The sequence below is a fragment of the Octopus sinensis genome, linkage group LG30, assembly GCF_006345805.1.
Source record: "Octopus sinensis linkage group LG30, ASM634580v1, whole genome shotgun sequence".
In the NCBI taxonomy this organism is placed as follows: Eukaryota; Metazoa; Mollusca; class Cephalopoda; order Octopoda; family Octopodidae; genus Octopus; species Octopus sinensis.
Window position 1 is genome coordinate 10,787,075 of NC_043026.1, and position 21,858 is coordinate 10,808,932.

Sequence of the window (21,858 nt, forward strand, 5' to 3'; positions counted from 1 at the left end):
TATATATATATATATATATATATATATATATATATATATATATATATATATATATGTGTGTGTGTGTGTGTGTGTGTGTGTGTGTGTGTGTGTGTGTGTATATATATATATATTTATGTATGTGTCTGTTTGTCCCCCACCCATCACCACTTGACCCATGTTAGTGTGTTTATGTCCCCGTAACTTGGTGGGTCGGCAGAGAGGAAAAATACAATAAGTATTAGGTTTATAAAGATTAAGTCTTGGAATCAATTTCTTCGACTGAAAACCCTTTAAGGCAATACTCCAGCATGGCTGCAATCAAATGACTGAAACGTGTCAAAGAATAATATCACTCCGTAAAAATTACAGATATTTTGAGAATTATATAATTTTCTGAACCATTGAAACCTTGAGATGATGTAAAAGTCCATATAAATACTATTAAATGAGAAATCTCCAGAAAAATCGATGAAAGTTATAGTCTTACCTCTTCTCTTCTGTGAGCTGTCTGTTATTTTTCACATTACTTTAAGAAGTAAAACAGCAAAATCAAAAACCATATTTATATAATTATTCTGCTTCATTGCGTTGATAAAGCCTTTAACAAACCTTAGTATGGTGTATTTGGAAAAGAAACTCTAAAAACACCGTGTCCTAAAGCTTCTCATACTTACTCTTGTTGGTTTTACATCTTGTCTTGGCCATAGTTTACAAGTTTTCTCTGAGCAGACGACACTTAATTCACTAATGCGCATGCGTGGCTTGGGCTGCGTTTTTAAATCAAAAATAAAACAAAAAAAGACGAACGCTTTTTGCTTTTCCTTCAGTAAATACATGCTCTCTCTCTATCTATCTATCTATCTACCTCTGTTTATATATCTCTCTATCTATCTATCTATCTATCTATCTATCTATCTATCTATCTATCTATCTATCTATCTATCTCTCTATCTACTTCTGTTTATATTTCTCTCTCTCTCCCCTTGTTTCCTTCCCTCTCTCTCTCTCTTCCTCCTTTCTCCTTTTACTTCTTTCAATTATACATCATCTCCCGTGTTAAATATTCTCTTTCCCCTCTCCATCTTTCTCTCCACCTCTGCCTGCAACTATTGAACCACATAATACCATAATAGCCATCCTTCCCCCCCCCAGCTCTCACCGCTTACCACCTCTCTCACTTTCTCCCCCTCTTTTTCTTTCTCCTCTTTCTCCCTTCAATCTAATACTTAGATGCTTTTATTAAATTCATTCAGTTGGTAAATATAAATAAATCTTGGAATAATGGTTTTGATTTACTGCCGGGTGACTTTTGGCCAACCTTATATATATATTCCAACATTATCAGTTATCATTATCATTGTTTAAATGTCTATTTTCCATTCTGGCATGAGTTGGACAGCTTGATAAGAACTGACAATGCACAGAACTGCACTCTACTCCAATGTCTGCTTTGGTAAGGATTCTTCAGACAGAATCCCTTCTTCACACCAACCACTTTACAAAGTATACTGGGTGTTATTTTTCCTGACCCCTAAGAATTATGAAATGATAAATGCAAAATCTTAAACAATGAAGAGTTTATTTATCTTGAGAACAAGAAGGAATTGGCATGGCTGGGTAGTTAAATCATCTAGCACTGAACCTGACGACACATGTTGGGAAGCATGTGTCTCCTTACACGGCACCTTTGTCAAGATTCTTCTACTATAGCTCGAACCTTGTGAGTGGATTTGGTAGATGGAAACTAAAAGAAGCCTGTCGTATATATATATATATATGTGTTTGTGTTTGTTTCCCTGTCACCATTTAACAACTGGTGTTAGTGTGTTTATATCCCCGTACCTAGCGGTTCCTCAAAGAGATCAATAGAACAAGTACTAGGCTTATAAAGAATATGTCCTGGGGTCGATTTCTTCGACTGAAAACCCTTTAAGGCAATGCTCCAGCATGGCTGCAATCAAATGACTGAAGCGTGTCAAAGAATAATAGCACTCCGTGGAAATTACACATATTTTGAGAATTATATTATTTTCTAAACCATTGAAACCTTGAGATGATGTAAAAGTCCATATAAATACTATTAAATAAGAAATCTCCAGAAAAATCGATGAAAGTTATAGTCTTACCTCTTCTCTTCTGTGAGCTGTCTGCTATTTTTCACTTTACGTTAAGAAGTAAAACAGCAAAATCAAAAACCATATTTATATTATTATTCTGCTTCATTGCATTCGTAAAGTCTTTAACAAATCTTAGTATGGTGTATTTGGAAAAGAAACTCGAAAAACCCCGTGTCCTAAAGCTTCTCATACTTACTCTTGTTGGTTTTACATCTTGTCTTGGCCATAGTTTACAAGTTTTCTCTGAGCAGACGACACTTAATTTACTAATGCGCATGCGTGGCTTGAGCTGCGTTTTTAAATCAAAAATAAAACAAAAAATACACAAACGCTTTTCGTGTTTCTTTCATAAAACACATTTTCTCTCTCTGTCTCTCTCTCTCTCTCTCTCCCTCTGTCACCTTCACTCCTTTCTATCTATCACTCTTTCCATGTCTTTCTCTCGCTTTTCTTGTTTCCCTCCCTATCTCTTTCTCTCATTCTCCCATTTATTCTCACTCCCACCCCTTTCTCATTTTCCTTCTTTCAACTATACGGCATCTACTCTCTGATAAATATTCCCCTCTTTCTCTCTAGCTTCCTCTGTCTCACCCTCTCTTTTTATCCTCCTCCCTCTCTTTCTCATTTTCTCTCATTCTTTCTCTGTCCTTTCTCTTTTGCTTCTTTCAACTTTAACGCATCTCACCTGTGTTAAATATTCTCTTTCCCTTCTTTCTCTCTTTCCTTGTACCTTTTCCTGTAACTATCTAACCGCATACCATAATAGCAATCCTTAGCTATCATCGATGACCACCTCTCTCTCACTTTCTCACAATGCCCCAAGGTGACTGAACTCTGGGCTTATGTCGAACACCTGCTGTCGCATTCGAGAAGAGTACAACTGTCGAGCGAATCTGTAATTAAGATCGTTCCGCCGACCTCCCTGAATAGGGAGGAGCGAACCTGTTTTCTCTCGGTAGTTGCTGTGGCGAAAGAGGTAGAATGGAAGACGAGAGTGAAAGGAATTGCAACAGGCATGTTCATCTCCAGTCTCGAGCTAATCGACTTTTTCGTTTTCCACATGAAACGGAAAATAAAGCCTGTCGCAAAGTGTGTTTCGTAAAAGATGGAAGTATATAGCAAGCATGTTGCGAGTGAAAGAACCTGTTTAAACGAGAATGTAAAAAAGGAGAAAGCAAAGTCTTCAGTGTGAGTTTGTGGTTTGTGGGGTCGACCGTTTCCTCCGCTTCATTTTTTGTTAATCACTCATTCTCATTTAATTGTTTGTTTATTCATACGTTTCGTCTCATTCGATACCCTGACCCCCAACGTTTGTTTTGTCTGTCCCCATATAGTCCCCTCTTTTTCTCAACCTTTTTGTTAATAAAGAAATATTCTCTCACTCTTTTTCTCTCTCATCATTTTATTTCCACTTTCTCCCTTCAACTAACAACAACGTCACACATTTTTCCTTATCTTATTAACATAAAGATACATATACAGGATATTTACCTTTTGACCGGCAGATTTAGAAAATAATTTTTTCTAACTAATCACTTTCAAACTTCGTATACTGGTAGAATGTGTCATATAAAACATCTTTTACTCTTAAGATATATATATACATGCATACATACACGACGGGCTTCTTTCAGTTTCCGTCTACCAAATCCTCATACGGCCCGAGACTATATTTCGTGGTGGTGTATATATGTGTGTGTGTGCTTATATGCATTTATATGTACAAGTTATACATATAATCATATACCTGGATAGACATACGTATGTGTGTGTGCACACACAAAAATACATTATGAGGGTGATATTTTTAACCGAGACGTAACAATCGTATCTGATTCTTCAAGTGCTTCAATTCTTCGCATGTACATGTATTTACTAGATTGCTGACATTTATTAATGCCTTTCCCCATTGTGCTGATGTGTCTTTTCTATTATTAATAAAGCTGTCGGCATTTTTGCCAACACCCGTATGCTATTAATATTAGGAATAATGTATAACTGTATGTATTTTTGAGAATATTGAAGCATATTGGTGAGTTTTAACATAGGTCACTGATTACTTTGAAACAAGGGGAATAATTCTCTCTACCTTAACCACAAAATTTTGAAGGAGTGGACTTGTCGCTTAGCATTTTGCTCTTCACACTAACGATTCTGTCAGCTCGCTGTCTCAATAAGCGGAATAGTGGATCGACGACACGACCTACTGGCTGTGTTTCTAATTAGTTCAATTAATCTAATTATTTCAATGTTTGTGAATGAGATAGGACCACCTACATATTCCAGGGTCGGTGTTCCATCACATTCAGGATTAAATATTTCATTTCATCACAACTTACATTGTTAATCGGTTGTTCCCGGTTTTACAACCAGGGGTAAATAGCTTTTAATTAACAACAAATCAATCAATGAACGTTCCTCAGCCTTCTTCACTTTTCATTTGGACTTTATAGCAAACATTCTATTGGTAAATAGAAAATGTATCTACATTACCTCTGTTCCACATAAACAAAGGTCTGTGATATCTAAGACAAGAAATTGAACCGTAAGAGGTTAACTCGCAGACATTTCTCAACTGTTGTAGAAGAATTTCAATCTCATAAGAACACTTGTTACCAATTGTATATGGATGCTTTACATTTTATGCACTATAGAACATCATTAAATTATAATTTAGTCTGCAAGAAACATTCTAGCAGTAAATAGAAAATGTATCTACTTTGGAAACGTCTCCACATGTAAACAGACGTTTGCGAGCAATGTGCACCAAAGAATAACAAAGAGCAGTGGTCCAATTTCTCTGGCTGGAAGATGTGTCAGGTGCTGAAATTCATCAGAGGCTTTTGGCACAATATGGGTACAGTGCACTACCGTGTAAAATTGTGCATGAGTAGATCGAGAAGTTTAAAAGGGGCCAGACAAGCATGATGCACAAAGAGGGAGCAGGACACCTATCAACTTCCACCAGTGACGGGAAGATTCAGCAAGCTTGAGAGATGGTAATGGTGAAGCGGTTCACCATTACCATCTCTTGGATCACTGCTTCTTTATTCTTCTTTGGTACACATTGCTAGTGGAGCAGCCATGCTCATACAGTAAGGCAAGGAAGAAAAGTGACGCCATCAGCCTGAAATTTCGATCCCGCGACCGTCGGAAGTTTTTAAATGCATGGATGCAACTAGCAGTGACATGAAAGCCACAATGTGATCACTCTGTATGCTAAAAATAACAGCCAAATCTCTAATAAATACATTTTTTTTTAAATTTGAAAATTTTAAATCACACCACAATAACGACGCCCATCCCTTAAAAATAAAATATTAAAAAACAATGTATCAGCTCAGTTCCCGTTTATTTCTACCGAAATCTAGGTTGAATTTATTTTTCCTGTTATTAACAAAACGTAGTACGATTTGAGAGTGATTTAGCTATTATTTCACCAGGTCTGCCGTTGTTGATGCATATTTATTATTTATAATACTGATTATTATGCCAGTTGGTGGGGCTTTTGGTTGTTGTCTTGTGGGGGGGGGGGTTGTGGTGGAACGTTTGCTATTGACTGACGATATTAAATAAGCAAATTACTATAATTGAACGTTTCTGAGTGTATAAATAATGTCGGAGACTTTTAACATACGTCACCGGTAATATTGAAACAAGTGGAATAATTATTAACGACACCGCTTATTTTGTGTGTTTCCAATTAACTGGACTAATCTAATTATATGACACATTGTAATTAGCTCATGTTAAAGTGAATGTTTGTTTGTGCATAAGACAGGGTGACCTACGTGTTTCAGGGTCGGTGATCCATGACCTTCGTTAAATATTTCATTTCATCGCAGCTTAAATCGTTAATTGGTTGTTCCCTATTTTTCAGAGGAAATGGCTTTTACTCAACAACAAATCAATCATTGAACTTTCCTCACCTTTCTTCATTTGTCATTTCGACTTTATATCAAACATTCTACTGGTGAGTAGAAAATATATCTATATTACATCTGTTTCACACGTATAAACGGAGGACTGTGATATCTTAAGACAATAAACTAAAGTCAGAAAACAGCTCCCAAGACTTTAGGAAACATTTTTTCACGCTGAGAGTTGCTGAAGCATGGAACAAACTGCCGGCATCAGTTGTTAGTTGTCGGAGCACTGCATCCTTCAAAACTTCCATGCTTTCTGAGATTCGCCACCCATACACACACAAGCATGTATCTGACTCATACATTGTTCGCTTTCCAGACATTTGTACATTACTGCATATACTTTATACGCACTTTCTGACAAGTTGTGGTGCACCTGAGCACTGTATACAATAATTTCATTATTATTTAAACCATAATTAACCCACAGGCATTTGTCAGTTTTTTCAAAGAATTTCTCAAGGATTAATATGGAGAACAGTAATCACTTGGATACTTCTAAGACGAAACACAAAAAAATACATAACTGTGATATATGTGACAAATCTTTTGCTTCAAACAGTGTTTTAAGAATTCATACAAGAATCCACACGGGAGAGAAACCGTTTCACTGTGACATCTGTGGGAAATCTTTTGTTAATAATTCTCATCTTGTAGTTCACAAACGTAGTCATACGGGAGAGAAACCCTACAATTGTGAAATATGTGGAAAATATTTTGTCAATAATAGTGATTTGACAAAACATAAACGAATCCACACAGGGGAGAAACCCTACCATTGTGAAATCTGTGGGAAAAAATTTGTGCATAGCAGTGTCTTGACCACACACAAGCGGATCCATACGGGGGAAAAACCTTGTCGTTGTGATGTGTGCGGCAAGTCTTTCACACGAACTTCTCGTCTTGTTATTCATAATCGTATTCACACTGGAGAAAAACCTTATCACTGTGAAATATGTGGCAAGTCTTTTTCCGATAATTCCAATCTTGTTATCCACATTCGTAGTCACACCGGGGAAAAGCCGTTCCACTGTGGGACTTGTGGGAAATCGTTTATTACTAACAGTGATTTAAACAGACACAAGCGAATTCACACGGGAGAGAAACCGTTTCATTGCGAGATCTGCGGCAAGTCTTTTCTCTCGAACAGTGACTTAATAAAGCATAAACGAATTCACACGGGAGAGAAACCGTTTCCGTGTGAAATGTGTGGTAAATATTTTGTAAACAATTCTTGTCTTGCTGTTCACAAACGGATACATACGGGAGAAAGAACTTACCATTGTGAAATATGCGGAAAATCTTTTGTGTCTAATAGTGATTTGACTAAACATAAACGAATCCATACGGGAGAGAAACCCTACCATTGTGAGATATGTGGGAAGTGTTTCTCTGTCAATTCCAGTCTAATAGTTCACAAGCGTAGTCACACTGGAGAAAGACCATATCATTGTGAACTATGTGAGAAATCTTTTATCACTAATGCTCTCTTAAAAACACACCAACTGACACATATTGGAGGGAAACCCTTTAACTGTGAAATGTGAAAAAAAAAACCTTTTTATTGAAATACAAACTCTTTATCTGCTAACATGTACATCTTATTTCTTTATTGCCCACAATGGGCTAAACATGGGGACAAACAAGGAAAGACGAAGGGATTAAGTCTTATTTCTTTATTGCCCACAAGGGGCTAAACATAGAGGGGACAAACAAGGACAGACAAAGGGATTAAGTCTTATTTCTTTATTACCCACAAAGGGCTAAACATAGAGGGGACAAACAAGGACAGACGAAGGGATTAAGTCTTATTTCTTTATTACCCACAAGGGGCTAAACATAGAGGGGACAAACAAGGACAGACGAAGGGATTAAGTCTTATTTCTTTATTGCCCACAAGGGGCTAAACATAGAGGGGACAAACAAGGACAGACAAAGGGATTAAGTCTTATTTCTTTATTACCCACAAAGGGCTAACATAGAGGGGACAAACAAGGACAGACGAAGGGATTAAGTCTTATTCTTTATTACCCACAAGGGGCTAAACATAGAGGGGACAAACAAGGACAGACAAAGGGATTAAGTCTTATTTCTTTATTACCCACAAAGGGCTAAACATAGAGGGGACAAACAAGGACAGACGAAGGGATTAAGTCTTATTTCTTTATTGCCCACAAGGGGCTAAACATAGAGGGGACAAACAAGGACAGACAAAGGGATTAAGTCTTATTTCTTTATTACCCACAAAGGGCTAAACATAGAGGGGACAAACAAGGACAGACGAAGGGATTAAGTCTTATTTCTTTATTACCCACAAAGGGCTAAACATAGAGGGGACAAACAAGGACAGACAAAGGGATTAAGTCTTATTTCTTTATTACCCACAAAGGGCTAAACATAGAGGGGACAAACAAGGACAGACGAAGGGATTAAGTCTTATTTCTTTATTACCCACAAGGGGCTAAACATAGAGGGGACAAACAAGGACAGACAAAGGGATTAAGTCGATTACATCGACCCCAGTGCGCAGCTGGTTCTTAATTTATCGACCCCGAAAGGATGAAAGGCAAAGTCGACCTCGGCGGAATTTGAACTCAGAACGTAACGGCTACGCATTTCGCCCGCCGGCGTGCTAACGTTTCTGCCAGCTCACCGCCTTATAACATGTACAACATCTATCAATGGTGTGAGTCACAACTTGTCGTTATTACTGAATGTCTGCTTTCCATGCTGGTATGGGTTGGACAGTGTGACAGGATCTAAGTGAGCTGCAGGCATATGTTATCTGCATTGTGCTCCATGTAAGCATTAGGAAGGGTAGCCAGCTGTAAAAACCATGCCAAAGCAAGCAGGGGAGCTTGGCACAGCTTATTAGTTCATGTCAAAAGGCCGCGAGCTGGCAGAATCGTTAGCATGCCGGGCGAAATGCTTAGTGGTATTTCGTCTGCCACCACGTTCTGAGTTCAAATTCCGCCAAGGTCAACTTTGCCTTTCGTCCATTTGGGGTCGATAAATTAAGTACCAGTTGTATACTGGGGTTAATCTAATCGACTGTCTCCTCCCCTCCAAATTTTAGGCCTTGTGCCTATAATAGAAAGGATTAGTTCGTGTCAAACCATTCAGCTGATGCTGCTATGGAAAAAGGGTCCTTCGATGATCATTGTCATCATCAAATGAGCATCTTCCATGCTGGCAAGGGTTGGATAATTTGACAATCCAGTGAGTCCAAGGATTGCATCATGCTCCAATTTCAGCTTTGATATGGTTTCTACGACTGGATGCCCTTCCTAATGCCAACCACTTTGTAGAGTATGTAGTGGGAACTTTTGTTTCTTTTCATACTACCAGCGCTTGTGAGGTCGCCAAGTAACAGGAAAAGAACAAAGTGTGGCGGCGGGTGTGAGATAGGGGTGCTTTATGTCAGTTGTTGACAGGCTTAATTAGGATAGAGGGACAAGCACAGGTGTTGTGCTTTAGGGCAGATACATGGCTATTCCACATTATACGAGGATAGGTGATGGTAACTGAGAAAGAGATAATAATGGTGTATGTGAGCAAACTTTCTAGGTCAAGCTCTGTGAATTCTTGTCTACAAATGTTCTTTTGCTCAAAAAAAAAATCATTTACTCCATTCACCTCTACTACCACCACCACCTCCTTTTTATCCATCTGTCACTCTCCCCTCACACTTACCCACGACCCACCCACCCTTCCTGATCCTCTGTCCCTATCCTCTCTTTTCTACTTACCTTGCTGTACTTTAAGGGTATGCTCTGACATCTCATCACCATCTTTTTCTTTTCTCACTCACCCTTGTATAATGTGTGGGATAGCCAGATCCCCCCTCTGCAGCCAGAAACCTGAGCGCTGTCCTTCAGTGTTCAGATTTCTTTGTCAAATGTAAAAAAGCAAATTTCTCACCACACAGCTGCCACCCCTGCACATAAATGGACATGAATTTCAAGAAATAGCTTCTTTTTTTCTTTTTTCTTTGTTTTGATTACATGGAAATTTATATTATTTATTCTTGAAATTCTTAACTCCTTCCCAAAAAAATTGCACTTCATATTCAAAACTTGAAACTATAAGGAGATACCCTGGCACTCAACTATGAATCCACTGCATCCTATAGCAGAAACAGCTATAAGCTAGTGAAGTTCATAAGATAATTTTTTTCCTTTGTCATCTCTCTTTTGTGTTTTTGTTCCTTAAGACTTAAGGATCGTCATCATCGTTTTTTGGTAAAAAAAATTTTTTTTCAATAAAAGTTGAAAATGTTTACAATGTAAAGGTGTTATTTAAGGGAGATTTGGCTGTTGTTTCTAGCACACCCCACGAACACTTTCCTTATTTGTCTGTTACTCCCATAAATAACCCAAAATTTATTTTCATAAAAAGGTGCCTCCCATCATTTCAAAGACTGTGGTGAAAAACAACTTGGAAAAATCCCTGTAAAATTGGAAAAGATCCAACATACATGGGTGTCCTGATTTGAAACTCCACCAAGAGGTAGAATGAAAGTTTACAGGACGTCACACACACACACACACACACACAAATGTACACATACTCAGGTAATTATGAGTTTAAGATAGTGTCTTCTAAAGCCATTCAATGTTGACAATATGTAAATTGAGTTATTTGTCGTCATCATCATCATCATTTAGTGTCCGCTTTCCATGCTAGCATGGGTTGGACGGTTCAACTGGGGTCTGTGAAGCCAGAAGGCTGCATCAGGCCCAGTCTGATCTGGCAGTGTTTCTACGGCTGGATGCCCTTCCTAACGCCAACCACTCCGTGAGTGTAGTGGGTGCTTTTTACGTGCCACCCGGAGCTGGCAAACGGCCACGGACGGATGGTGCTTTTTACGTGCCACCGGCACGGGGCCAGGCGAGGCTGGCAAACAGCCACGGACGGATGGTGCTTTTTACGTGCCACCGGCACGGGGCCAGGCGAGGCTGGCAAACAGCCACGGACGGATGGTGCTTTTTACGTTCCACCGGCACGGGGGCCAGTCGGAGCGGCGCTGGCAATTAAATTTATATATAACCTTGAGACACAAATCTCAAAAACCAAATCTGTTTTTTCTCGAAGATGCACCATTTCAGAGCTTTTCCATCATATACATACATACACACACTCATTTATATAGTAGACGTGTGTGTGTGTATGAGAGGGTACTGAATAGTTCCTCACTTTGAGTAAAAGAAAATAGAGGAGGATTAGTTAATTAGGCGCGGACATGGCTGTGTGGTTAGGGAGCTTGCTTCCTGGCTACATGGTTTCAGGTTCAGTCCCACTGCGTGGCACTTTGGCCAGGTGTCTTCCGCTATAGCCCTGAGTCGACCAAAGCTTTGTGATTGAATTTGGTAGGTGGAGGTTACTGCCGTGTGTGTATGTGTGCGTGTAGGTGCTCAGTGCCTCTCCGAAAGAGAGAGAAAGGGGATTTTATTCAACGTATTCCCCCTCTCAGATTCAAACACTTATTGCAGTGATCCTTCGGTTTTTCTCAGCTCTGTCAAGGAACTAAGAATGTTGGGCCTCCAAGCAGGCCTTTTACGAGACCCTTAAAACCAGGAACTTTACAGCACCCCTGATAAATACACACACTCACACACGAGGGCATGCTGAAAAGTTCCTGGCTTTGGGTAAAAGAAAATACAGAAAGGATCAGTTCAGTTATGGTTTTATTCAACATATTCAGGAGTGGCTGTGTGGTAAGTAGCTTGCTTACCAACCACATGGTTACGGGTTCAGTCCCACTGCGTGGCATCTTGGGCAAGTGTCTTCTGCTATAGCCCCAGGCCGACAATTGCCTTGTGAGTGGATTTGGTAGACGGAAACTGAAAGAAGCCTGTCATATATATGTATATATATATGTGTGTGTGTGTCTGTGTTTGTCCCCCTAGCATTGCTTGACAACCGATGCTGGCGTGTTTACGTCCCTGTCACTTAGCGGTTCAGCAAAAGAGACGGATAGAATAAGTGCCGGGGTTGATTTGCTCGACTAAAGGCGGTGCTCCAGCATGGCCACAGTCAAATGACTGAAACAAGTAAAGAGAGTAAGAGTATTCCCCTCTCAGATGCACACACTTATTGCTGTGATTCTTCAGTTTTTCGGCATTCCTTCGATATAACTCGACAAAATCAAAACATTTCACTTTGGGTATCTCCGTGGGTTGTGGAGTATAGATATAACGGAATTATGCCAGCAATTTCTCATTTTAAACTTGAAGAAAAAAAAGCCTTGCATATTTGTTCTTACCTGTGTCATGTGTGTATGTAAAATCCCCAAATTTCCAAGCAGAAAACAGAATCGAACTGTCATTTGCTTCCACGGAAATACCCGAAGTTCATGTTTTGATTTTGTTCAGTTTTTCTAAGCCCTGTTAAAGAACTTGGAAGGTTGGGCCTCCAACCAGGATTATCAAGAGACCCTTAAAGCAAGGAAATTTTCATCACTCCTTTGTAATATGTGTCTGAATGTGTTTCTCTGTGGACAGCTGTAATGCAGCATGTGAACAACTGTCTTCAACTTACCAATACCCTCCCTCCTTAAAGCTATGCATTCCTCACACTTTCCTCCCTTTCCCTTCCTCAGTAGTCTAAAAGTTACACGTGTACATGTATTGCTGTGTATCTATAATGGTATCTATGTATTCAGGGTGGCGAGCTGGCAGAAACGTTAGCACGCCGAGCGAAATGCTTAGCAGTATTTCGTCTGCCGTTACGTTCTGAGTTCAAATTCCGCCGAGGTCGACTTTGCCTTTCATCCTTTCAGGGTCGATAAATTAAGTACCAGTTACGCACTGGGGTCGATGTAATCGACTTAATACCTATGTCTGTCCTTGTTTGTCCCCTCTATGTTTAGCCCCTTGTGGGTAATAAAGAAATAGGTATCTATGTATTCATATTCATGATGTATGCAGCATCCATCAGAATATAAAGTCATCTTTCACCAAGCCACACCCACCTCTTGGAAATTTCCAAATTTAGATTCTTTCAATTAATTTCTACCTTGCCCCTCTCATTCAAGTTCAGTGCAACTCAGCCCTCACCTCACACCTTCCTTATAGCACAGCCAAAATAGGTGAACAATTGCTAAGGATTTTATAAGTTACTAGCAGTATCGCCTGGCGTTGCTCGGGTTTGTAAGAGAAATAACTATATAAGCATTTTTAGAGAGTTACTTCCCTTATAGATGCCAATTCGGGCTTTCTTAGCCATTTCTGTTTTGGTGTCTTCAAGCCATGAAGTCGTTGTTCTAAAAGAACGCTGGTCTCCTTGACAATGCATTACGACGTTGATTTCTTTACACTCCCTTCCCCACAGCTTCACGAGGGAGGGAAGAAGGGGGAGAAGCAAACAGGTGCAGGTGTGACCATGGACGCCAACTCCGCCGCCATCGACATACGATGCATTTTATGCATTAAAATGGAAAAAAAAATGATGTTAAATTATTTTAAAATCGTAGACTCATCGTAGACGCGCGCTAATACTCAGACGGGCTCGATATGAATCACGACTATAAGATACCCGAATTTGGTTAAACTGCACCGCAAAATGTGGGAGTAGTTAGGAATCTAAATCGAAGGGGACAGACACTCACACAACTACAGTTTTATATATATAGATTAACTGAAACACCCAGTGTTGCTTGAGTTGAAGGCTCAGGGAATAAATGGCAACATTGCAAAGCAATTTATTTAACTTAAAGTAAATCTTCTGAGAAAAGATACTCAACAGAGTTTAAGGCAACTTGAAAAAAGTTTTTGACTAGGAATATTTTTTCAGATTTCATTGTTTTAAACAATTTCTGTGATTCTACAAAACATTGTACACAAATGCGCAGGAGTGGCTGTGTGGTAAGTAGCTTGTCTACCAACTACATGGTTCCGGGTTCAGTCCCACTGCGTGGCACCTTGAGCAAGTGTCTTCTACTATAGCCTTGGGCCGACCAAAGCCTTGTGAGTGGATTTGGTAGACGGAAACTGAAAGAAGCCCGTCGTATATATGTATGTGTGTGTGTTTGTCCCCTAGCATTGCTTGACAACCGATGCTGGTGTGTTTATGTCCCCGTTACTTAGCGGTTCGGCAAAAGAGACCAATAGAATAAGTACTGAGCTTACAAAAAGAATAAGTCCCAGGGTCGAGTTGCTCGATTAAAAGGCGGTGCTCCAGCATGGCCGCGGTCAGATGACTCAAACAAGTAAAAAGAGTAAAGAGTAAATCTAAATATTTTCAGCACCCCAATTTTTATTTAAGCAATTTTAGCCATAACCCAAAGCCCTCATTCTAAGTGCTTCCACCAAACATTAACTTTAACAATTTAGCATTTAAACTGGCCATATCCAGTTAAAATAATCTACCTGTATCATCTTCAAACTGACTAGTTCCAACCTCTCATACCTACCCTACAATATTATTCTAAAAATAAACAATCACATCATCGAAATCTTGGAACTATGAGATAATACGTGATTAATTTAAAACAACATGAATAAATAAGCACTGCACTTGACAAAGAACTCTGAATGTTAAAGGATTAAATCCTAAATGTAAGGCCCTATTTCAAAGTTCTAACCTTCAGCTTTTCTTAAACCCTAATACCAACCCTAATCCTACTTCTATATCCTAATACCAATCCCAGGTCCAAAGATTATATTTTATGTAGATTAGCATTCTGGTATGTTTAAAACATACTTTCAAAAATAAAACTGAAACTGAAAAAGTGTCATTGGGTACATATTTTGAAATGAATGGAACAAAGATGATAAAGACTTGCAATTTGGAAGTATAAAATATAAAAGAATATGAAAAAAAATTTGAGGAAAAAATATAGAAGTTATGTGAGACATTTATTTGATACTTTGTAAAGTAATATTAAAGCAGCAGACATGCCTGCATTGTACTATTAGACCAACATGGAACACCTGGGTTCTTGCAAAGAATAATTGAGGATCTTTTTTCCATATAAGTCTTTGATGTGGCAAATGGTTTGCAAGGCTTCAAGAGACACGTGTGTCCATAGAACATAATTACCACTTTATTTTATAAACCCTCATTAGTCGTTCATGACTAGAGAAACCATCACACACACACACACACACACATATATATATATATATATCATCATCATCATCGTTTAACGTCTGTTTTCCACGCTAGCACGGGTTGGACGGTTCGACCGGGGTCTGGGAAGCCAGGAGGCTGCACCAGGCTCCAGTCTGATCTGGCAGTATTTCTACAGCTGGATGCCCTCCCTAACGCCAACCACTCCGTGAGTGTAGTAGGTGCTTTTTACGTGCCAGGGGAGTCTGGCAGTGGCTACGATCGGTTGGTGCTTTTAACGTGCCACCGGCACGGAAGCCAGTCAAGGCGGCGCTGGCATCGGCCACGTTCGGATGGTGCTTTTTACATGCCACCGGCACAGAAGCCAGTCAAGGCGGCGCTGGCATATATATATATATTGTTTTGCCAACCTGTATAACACTATTTTGCCATACTATATACATATTTATATTGCATTTGTAGGTTTCCCATTTTTTGGCATGACTTCACCTCTTAATTGCTATTTCTTCCTCTTATTTACTGCAAATCTAGTACTTCCTAATAAACAATGTTACCTATTTTACTAGAAGGAGCATAAACAAATAGATGGTGTGGCCTTCCAACTTTTGTACATGCAACATACAGTTGCCCATGTGAGACAATGTTCTTCAAATTGAAGCTCAGTAACAACTAAAGTTTGTCCTTGTGAGGAGTGGCTGTGTGGTAAGTAGCTTGCTAACCAGCCACATGGTTCCGAGTTCAGTCCCACTGTGTGGTACCTTGGGCAAGTGTCTTCTGCTATAGCCCTGGGCCGACCAATGCCTTGTGAGTGGATTTGGTAGACGGAAACTGAAAGAAGCCCGTTGTATATATGTATGTGTGTTTGTGTGTCTGTGTATGTCTCCCCAGCATTGCTTGACAGCCGATGCTGGTGTGTTTACGTCCCCGTCACTTAGCAGTTCGGCAAAAGAGACCGATAGAATAAGTACTGGGCTTACAAAGAATAAGTCCCGGGGTCGATTTCCTCGACTAAAGGCGGTGCTCCAGCATGGCTGCAGTCAAATGACTGAAACAAGTAAAAGAGTAAAAGAGAAAAGGGACCGATAGAATAAGTACTGGGCTTACAAAGAATAAGTCCCGGGGTCGATTTCCTCGACTAAAGGCGGTGCTCCAGCATGGCCGCAGTCAAATGACTGAAACAAGTAAAAGAGTAAAAGAGAGAGTATGACAAAATTGAATTTTCTGGAAGCTACAGCCTTTTGAATATGAAAGGTATTTTTGTGTCAGACAGTATCAAGAGTATTCTGGGTATAAAAACATCTTCCCCCATAGAAGAGCCAATTACAATAGTGGCTTGGATAATATGAAACATTAATTTTTTTTTTACCACCAGTCTCATGCCATTACACAACCAAGGCTGGTCACGGTTCTGTAGTAACATTAGATAGATCCTACTTTTAAAAGAAGTTGGTGTGGTGAGAGCCAACGAGGTGCCAAAGAATTTAAGAATTCAACGATAGGATAAAAGAATTATTTCCCCTTGAAATTTTGAAAATTTTTTTTTTAGCCTTTTCTAAACAAAACATTCTTTTCTTACTACTTATAAATTAAGGTCTGCCGTTTTCTTTTTTAATTACAGAGAATGTTAACACATAATCAATATGTTTCTCCTGTACATTGTTTTCTTGAGCAAAACACTTCATCTTATGCTGCTCTGTGATAATTTCAACATCTGAGACGTGGCACCCCATGCATGGATTTGATGGAAGGTGTGAGCTAATGTACAGCACAAACATTTGATCACAATAAACAGATCGTCTCCATGGGTTTTTCAGCAAGAAACTGCAGAACTGTCTTTCTTGGCCTCGTTTATTAATATATCAACTGCAAGTTTCTCATTGAGAAATAAGGGTTTCCCAGATATTTTAGTGAAAGACTGGAACTTGGTGTAGCTCTGGCCAAACCATCCAACTCATGCTAACAAGGGACAATGGATGTTAAATGATAATGATGACTCTCTTAAATGAGAGCAGATTTAAAGACAACAGATGAGAAATCAAATAGAATGATTTCCAACTTATTTAACCATAACAAATGTTCTTCAATGTCTACATAATAATAATAATGAAATTATTGTATACAGTGCTCAGGTGCACCACAACTTGTCAGAAAGTGCATATAGAGTATATGCAGTAATGTACAAATGTCTGGAAAGCGAACAATGTATGAGTCAGATACATGCTTGTGTGTGTATGGAGGGGAGAAAATCAGGTGTAGTGTTGGTGAATCTCAGGAAGCATAGAAGTTCTGAAGGATGCAGTGATCCGACAACTAACAACTGATGCCGGCAGTTTGTTCCATGCTTCAGTAACTCTTAGCGTGAAAAAATGTTTCCTGAAGTCATGGGAGCTGTGCTGTTGTCTGACTTTGTAAATATGTCCACGGGTGTTAGACGGGTGGAGTTTGAAAAGGTGCTGTTATTGTTTGTAAAATGGTTGATAATTTTATGGGTGTCTGCCAAGTCAGCGGCCCGACAGAGTTACATGTTAGTGGACGATAAATTTAGATTAGCCAGAGAAACATTTTTCAAGTCTCATCTTTAACAGATTTCCCTCCAGAGTGAATTTGTTTGTGTCTTTTTAAAAGACTCTCAGTTATAAATGATTTCTCACAGATTTCACAATGAAAGATATTTTCCCCAGTGTGAATTCTTCTGTGTTTCGTTAAATAACGATTACACACAAAATACTTATCACATATTTCACATTTGAATGGCTTTTGTCCTGTGTGTCTCTTTCTATGTCTGTTTAGATCACTTTTAGACACAAAAGCCTTCCCACAGATTTCACACTGATAAGGTTTTTCTCCCGAGTGGATTCGTTCGTGAACCACAAGATGGGAATTCTGAGTGAAAGATTTCCCACAAATTTCACAGTGAAATGGGTTTTCACCCGTATGAATCCGTTCATGCTCTGTTAAATTACTCTTCTTACCAAAAGACTTCTCGCATATATCACAGTGATACGGCTTTTCTCCAGTGTGACTACGTTTATGAATTATCAACTGTGAATTATCAATATATGTCTTCCCACAGACTTCACACTGATGCAGTTTATCTCCTCCATGTATCTGTTTATGTCTTTTCAAGTGGCTGTTAGTTATAAACGATTTGCCACATATATCACAGTAAAATGGTTTCTCTCCTGTATGGATTTGCACATGGACTGCAAGATGGGAATTATTACTGAAGGATTTCCCACAGATTTCACAACGGAATGGTTTTTCCCCAGTGTGGATTCGTTTGTGAACGACAAGATTAGAATTATCAGTGAAAGATTTCCCACAGATTTCACAGTGAAACGGTTTTTCTCCAGTGTGACTACGTATGTGGATAACAAGATGAGAATTTTGACTGAAAGATTTCTCACACATTCCACACTGAAACTGTTTTTCTCCAGAATGCATTTCTTTGTGTGTTAAAACTTCTTGTTCTGAAGAGAAAGTTTCCTTACAAATTTCACAACTATGTTCAGGAATATTTCTGTACAACGGCTCTTGTTTGATAAATGTTTCACTAGGTACATCTTCCTCATCTCTGTCTGTCTCTCTAACTGTATCTATATTGTTAAAAATAGTTGTATTAGAAGTATCCAAGTGATTAACATTCTCCATATCAATCATTGGGGAAGCTGAGAAATATCTGTAAGTTAATCCGATACGGTTCAGTTTCTTGTCTTAGCTATCACAGACGTCTATTTACAAGTGTGGAACACATGTACCATATGTAAATTTTCAACTCACTGTTAGAATGTTTGTTGCTGACCTGGTTCTCTCAAACAGACACACATTTTGTTGTAGACAGAAGGTCTTCTGTTTGTACATTAAGAAATATGGATATGGTTAATGGATGTCATGTTACTTGAAAATTTATAACAATGTTCAGGGTTGGTGGCTCATATTCTAGTAAAATTGGTGTTCACTGACCACAAGTTGATATGGGGCATTCGGCTACCACAAACTGTAAAATAAGATGTAACTATGTAAGATGATGTACAAAGTGTGCATATGTATATGTGTATGTGTGTATAATTTTGATGTCAACTAAAATGTGGTACAAGCAATAAATGATTTAACCCTTTAGCATTCAGATTATTCTGTCAAATGTAAAGCTTATTTATTCACACTGTTTTGAAGTAATCATGTATTATCTAATAGCTCCAAGATTCCAATGATGTGATTGTTTATTTTTACAACCAAGATCAAAAAGTTAACAGAAGAAATGACAGATATATGCAGACCCTTCTAAAATTTCCTGCAATTGTCATGGTTTTAGGGGTTGTCAGCAATGAAGGACATGTGATGCCTCCTGACCTCTTTCCACAAGGCCTTAGGGTTAACTCTGCTGCCTACATTGAGGTCCTGGAAATAATTAAGCCCTGGATAGACAGTGTATGTAGTGGAAGGCCATATGTGCTTCAGTAAGACTGCACTATCACACATGGCTCTAGTAAGGCAGGAATGGATGGCTGAAAATTTTCATGACCACATAACCCTAAACATCTGGCCTCCTAATTCCCCAGATCTCAATATGGAGTCAATGAACACACTCATAACACCAAAGATTCTTTGAAAGCTGCCATAGTCAGAGTAATGTCCACAATGAACCAGGACCACTTGATTCGAGCATGTAGATGATTTAGATCTCATATAGAAGCAGTTGTTGAAGCTGAAGGTGGGTTGAATAACCTTATAGAAAAGAAGGTTTATTTTTATCCTCATAGCATTTTTTGATAAATAAAGTTATCTGTTTTTTATAAATATAAATCTGTTCTCAAATATCTTACGCACCCTGTGTATATATATATATATATAAGCATGCCTATACGTGTGTGCCCCCATCCTGAATTGGTTTCCACATAACTTCCAGAAAAATCGATATTTTTTCTTGAAATTTTCTAAAAATACTTTTCAGGTGTACACTTCAATTATTTCGGAATTTGTTTCGAAAAACATTTTCCGGGACTGGGGAGAGGAATTTCAGAAAATTCACACGTGGGCTTTGTTTCCTCATAACTTATGGTCACTTTTCTTAATAAATTTTTTTACTAATACCTTTCAAAGTGAGTAAATCACAATTATATCAGAATCTGATGAAAAAAGAAACATATTGAGTACGCACACATACATATTGGAGCACGTTTTTTTTTTTTCGAAATTTCAAGTTTAGTTTTCTAGATATATGTAATGAGTGTTGGTATGTATGTCTGCGAACCCATCAATTTTTGTTTTATTTCATCACCTTGATAATTAAATATTTCATTTCATCACAGTTTACATCGTTAATTGGATGCAATCGCTTTTAGTTGACATCGAAAATTCATATAATTCGTGTGTGCATCTGTAACTTTGTGTGCGTGGAGATAAAGTTTTAAGAAAATTAAAAAACACGAAGAAGCCAACGAAGGTCAAAACAGCAGAAATTCAAATAACCCTTTTCTATTTCTAAACAGACACTGAAATATTACGAAATACAAATTCAAAAGTAATTTGTTGACCAACTGGTTGAAGGTTGGGACTACCACGAGTAAGGCAGGAGAGGAAATTCTGCAGACAAGTGGCCAATGATGTTCGTCTGCGGACGACGCAAAAGGTTAACAGAACTTCTTCGTTCCAGAACATCTTATATCGTTAATTAGTGGCAATCCATTTTAATTAATATATTATTTGTGTGCGTATATAAGTAAAAGGAAACGAATAAATAACACAAAGAAGCCAATTTTGTTTACAACAAATCGTTACAAGATGTGAACATTAACCCAAAGCAATAAACGCAGTCACCTCGCTCTAATTATAAACAGATTGAATATTATGAAATATATACATCGATAATAATTAATTACTTTTCGTTTTCAGTTAAAAATTAACGCAAGAATGTGTTGTCTCCACTGATAGTAATCACTTAATCAATAAGTTCGATTAGTGAATAATCTGACTGGTCTGTATTTTTCCCAGTGACTAACCAAGCGTAACATACCGTTAAAGTGTTTGTTATGCGTAACGACAGTGTTTTGTTGTCATAATGCAAGTGCAACGAATTAATGTGATAATGCAGATCAATATTTGCTTTATTATTTATATGGACACTTAGTATATATCGATTATGTTTTTACAGTGTTACGGCTGAGGTATTCTGTAGCTGCTCACTACAGATGGGAAGAGTTAGAATACAAACAACTATTTATATCAAGAAATGTCACTGATATCCGATTGACATGCTAGAAATAGTAGTGAAAAGAAGACAATTTCGTTAGTAAAACCCTGCTATATGGAAACGTGACAGTCACGGCTGAAACGCTTTTGAACATAGACTCTGATCGACTGAGGAGTCCTGGGACTTAACACCCTCTTGGCTTCTACTTTACCCAGAACGTCTAACCAAATAATAAGAGCTTTCATCCGGTACCCACTTCATATTGAACATCATCAAAGCTGCTTGTCCTGATAGCATTTAACATTGTTTAATGTTTCTAGTTTAAACAACACAACTACCAAGTGTAAAATCTCGTTAAAGCGTTTGTGTTAGATGTGTTTAAGATACTTACGAGACGATATCATTATGTTTGGGGTGAACTAAAGAGATTCAGATGTAACAACGGCATAGAGTAGAAGTTTCTGAAGTAAATCATTCAACAATGTTATTTGAATATATATAGCGAGGGACATACAGAGTTATTATACATACTTTCGTACTCTTATCTATTACTAGGTTTGGGTTCTTTTTT

The 21,858-nt window shown here is 38.4% G+C and overlaps 4 protein-coding genes across 6 annotated transcripts in view; 2 read left to right on the forward strand and 2 right to left on the reverse strand.

Moving 5' to 3' along the window:
• LOC118768508 overlaps positions 1-4,009 on the reverse strand; it is a 13,803-nt gene extending 9,794 nt beyond the window's left edge. The window contains exons 1-4 of the mRNA XM_036515149.1: positions 3,923-4,009; positions 2,296-2,388; positions 1,398-1,513; positions 470-508 (exon numbers count right to left, since the gene is read on the reverse strand). Of these exons, the coding sequence (XP_036371042.1) occupies positions 470-508; positions 1,398-1,513; positions 2,296-2,388; positions 3,923-4,009 (335 nt within the window). The remainder of the gene's footprint in view (positions 1-469; positions 509-1,397; positions 1,514-2,295; positions 2,389-3,922) is intronic.
• The window catches only part of LOC115226522 (gastrula zinc finger protein XlCGF17.1-like), a 371,227-nt gene that overhangs the window by 325,960 nt on the left and 23,409 nt on the right, over positions 1-21,858 (forward strand). The window lies entirely within an intron of this gene.
• LOC115226663 (zinc finger protein 2-like) lies at positions 5,658-10,254 on the forward strand. 2 transcript variants are annotated; one of them, XR_005004361.1, is made up of 3 exons: positions 5,659-6,149; positions 6,435-7,623; positions 8,699-10,254. XR_005004361.1 is itself a non-coding variant. In XM_036515290.1 (2 exons), the coding sequence occupies exon 2, from the start codon at positions 6,496-6,498 to the stop codon at positions 7,570-7,572; it is 1,077 nt and encodes a 358-aa protein (XP_036371183.1). In that variant the 5' UTR covers positions 5,658-6,149; positions 6,435-6,495; the 3' UTR covers positions 7,573-7,743. The 2 variants fall into 2 exon arrangements, 1 of the variants encoding a protein (XP_036371183.1); XM_036515290.1 differs by lacking the exon at positions 8,699-10,254 and having other exon boundaries at positions 5,658-6,149; positions 6,435-7,743.
• LOC115226649 (zinc finger protein 239-like) lies at positions 16,185-21,809 on the reverse strand. 2 transcript variants are annotated; one of them, XM_029797661.2, is made up of 3 exons: positions 21,679-21,809; positions 17,620-19,094; positions 16,185-17,188 (listed from the first exon to the last, which is right to left on the reverse strand). In XM_029797661.2, the coding sequence occupies exon 2, from the start codon at positions 18,755-18,757 to the stop codon at positions 17,663-17,665; it is 1,095 nt and encodes a 364-aa protein (XP_029653521.1). In that variant the 5' UTR covers positions 18,758-19,094; positions 21,679-21,809; the 3' UTR covers positions 16,185-17,188; positions 17,620-17,662. The 2 variants fall into 2 exon arrangements, with proteins under 2 accessions (XP_029653521.1, XP_036371181.1); XM_036515288.1 differs by lacking the exon at positions 21,679-21,809 and adding an exon at positions 20,262-20,810.

What these genes read in the sequence shown, in the direction of transcription:
- LOC115226663 (XM_036515290.1), top strand. Translation starts at nt 6,496, where the DNA reads ATGGAGAACAGTAATCACTTGGATACTTCTAAGACGAAACACAAAAAA.
- LOC115226649 (XM_029797661.2), bottom strand. Translation starts at nt 18,757, where the DNA reads ATGATTGATATGGAGAATGTTAATCACTTGGATACTTCTAATACAACT.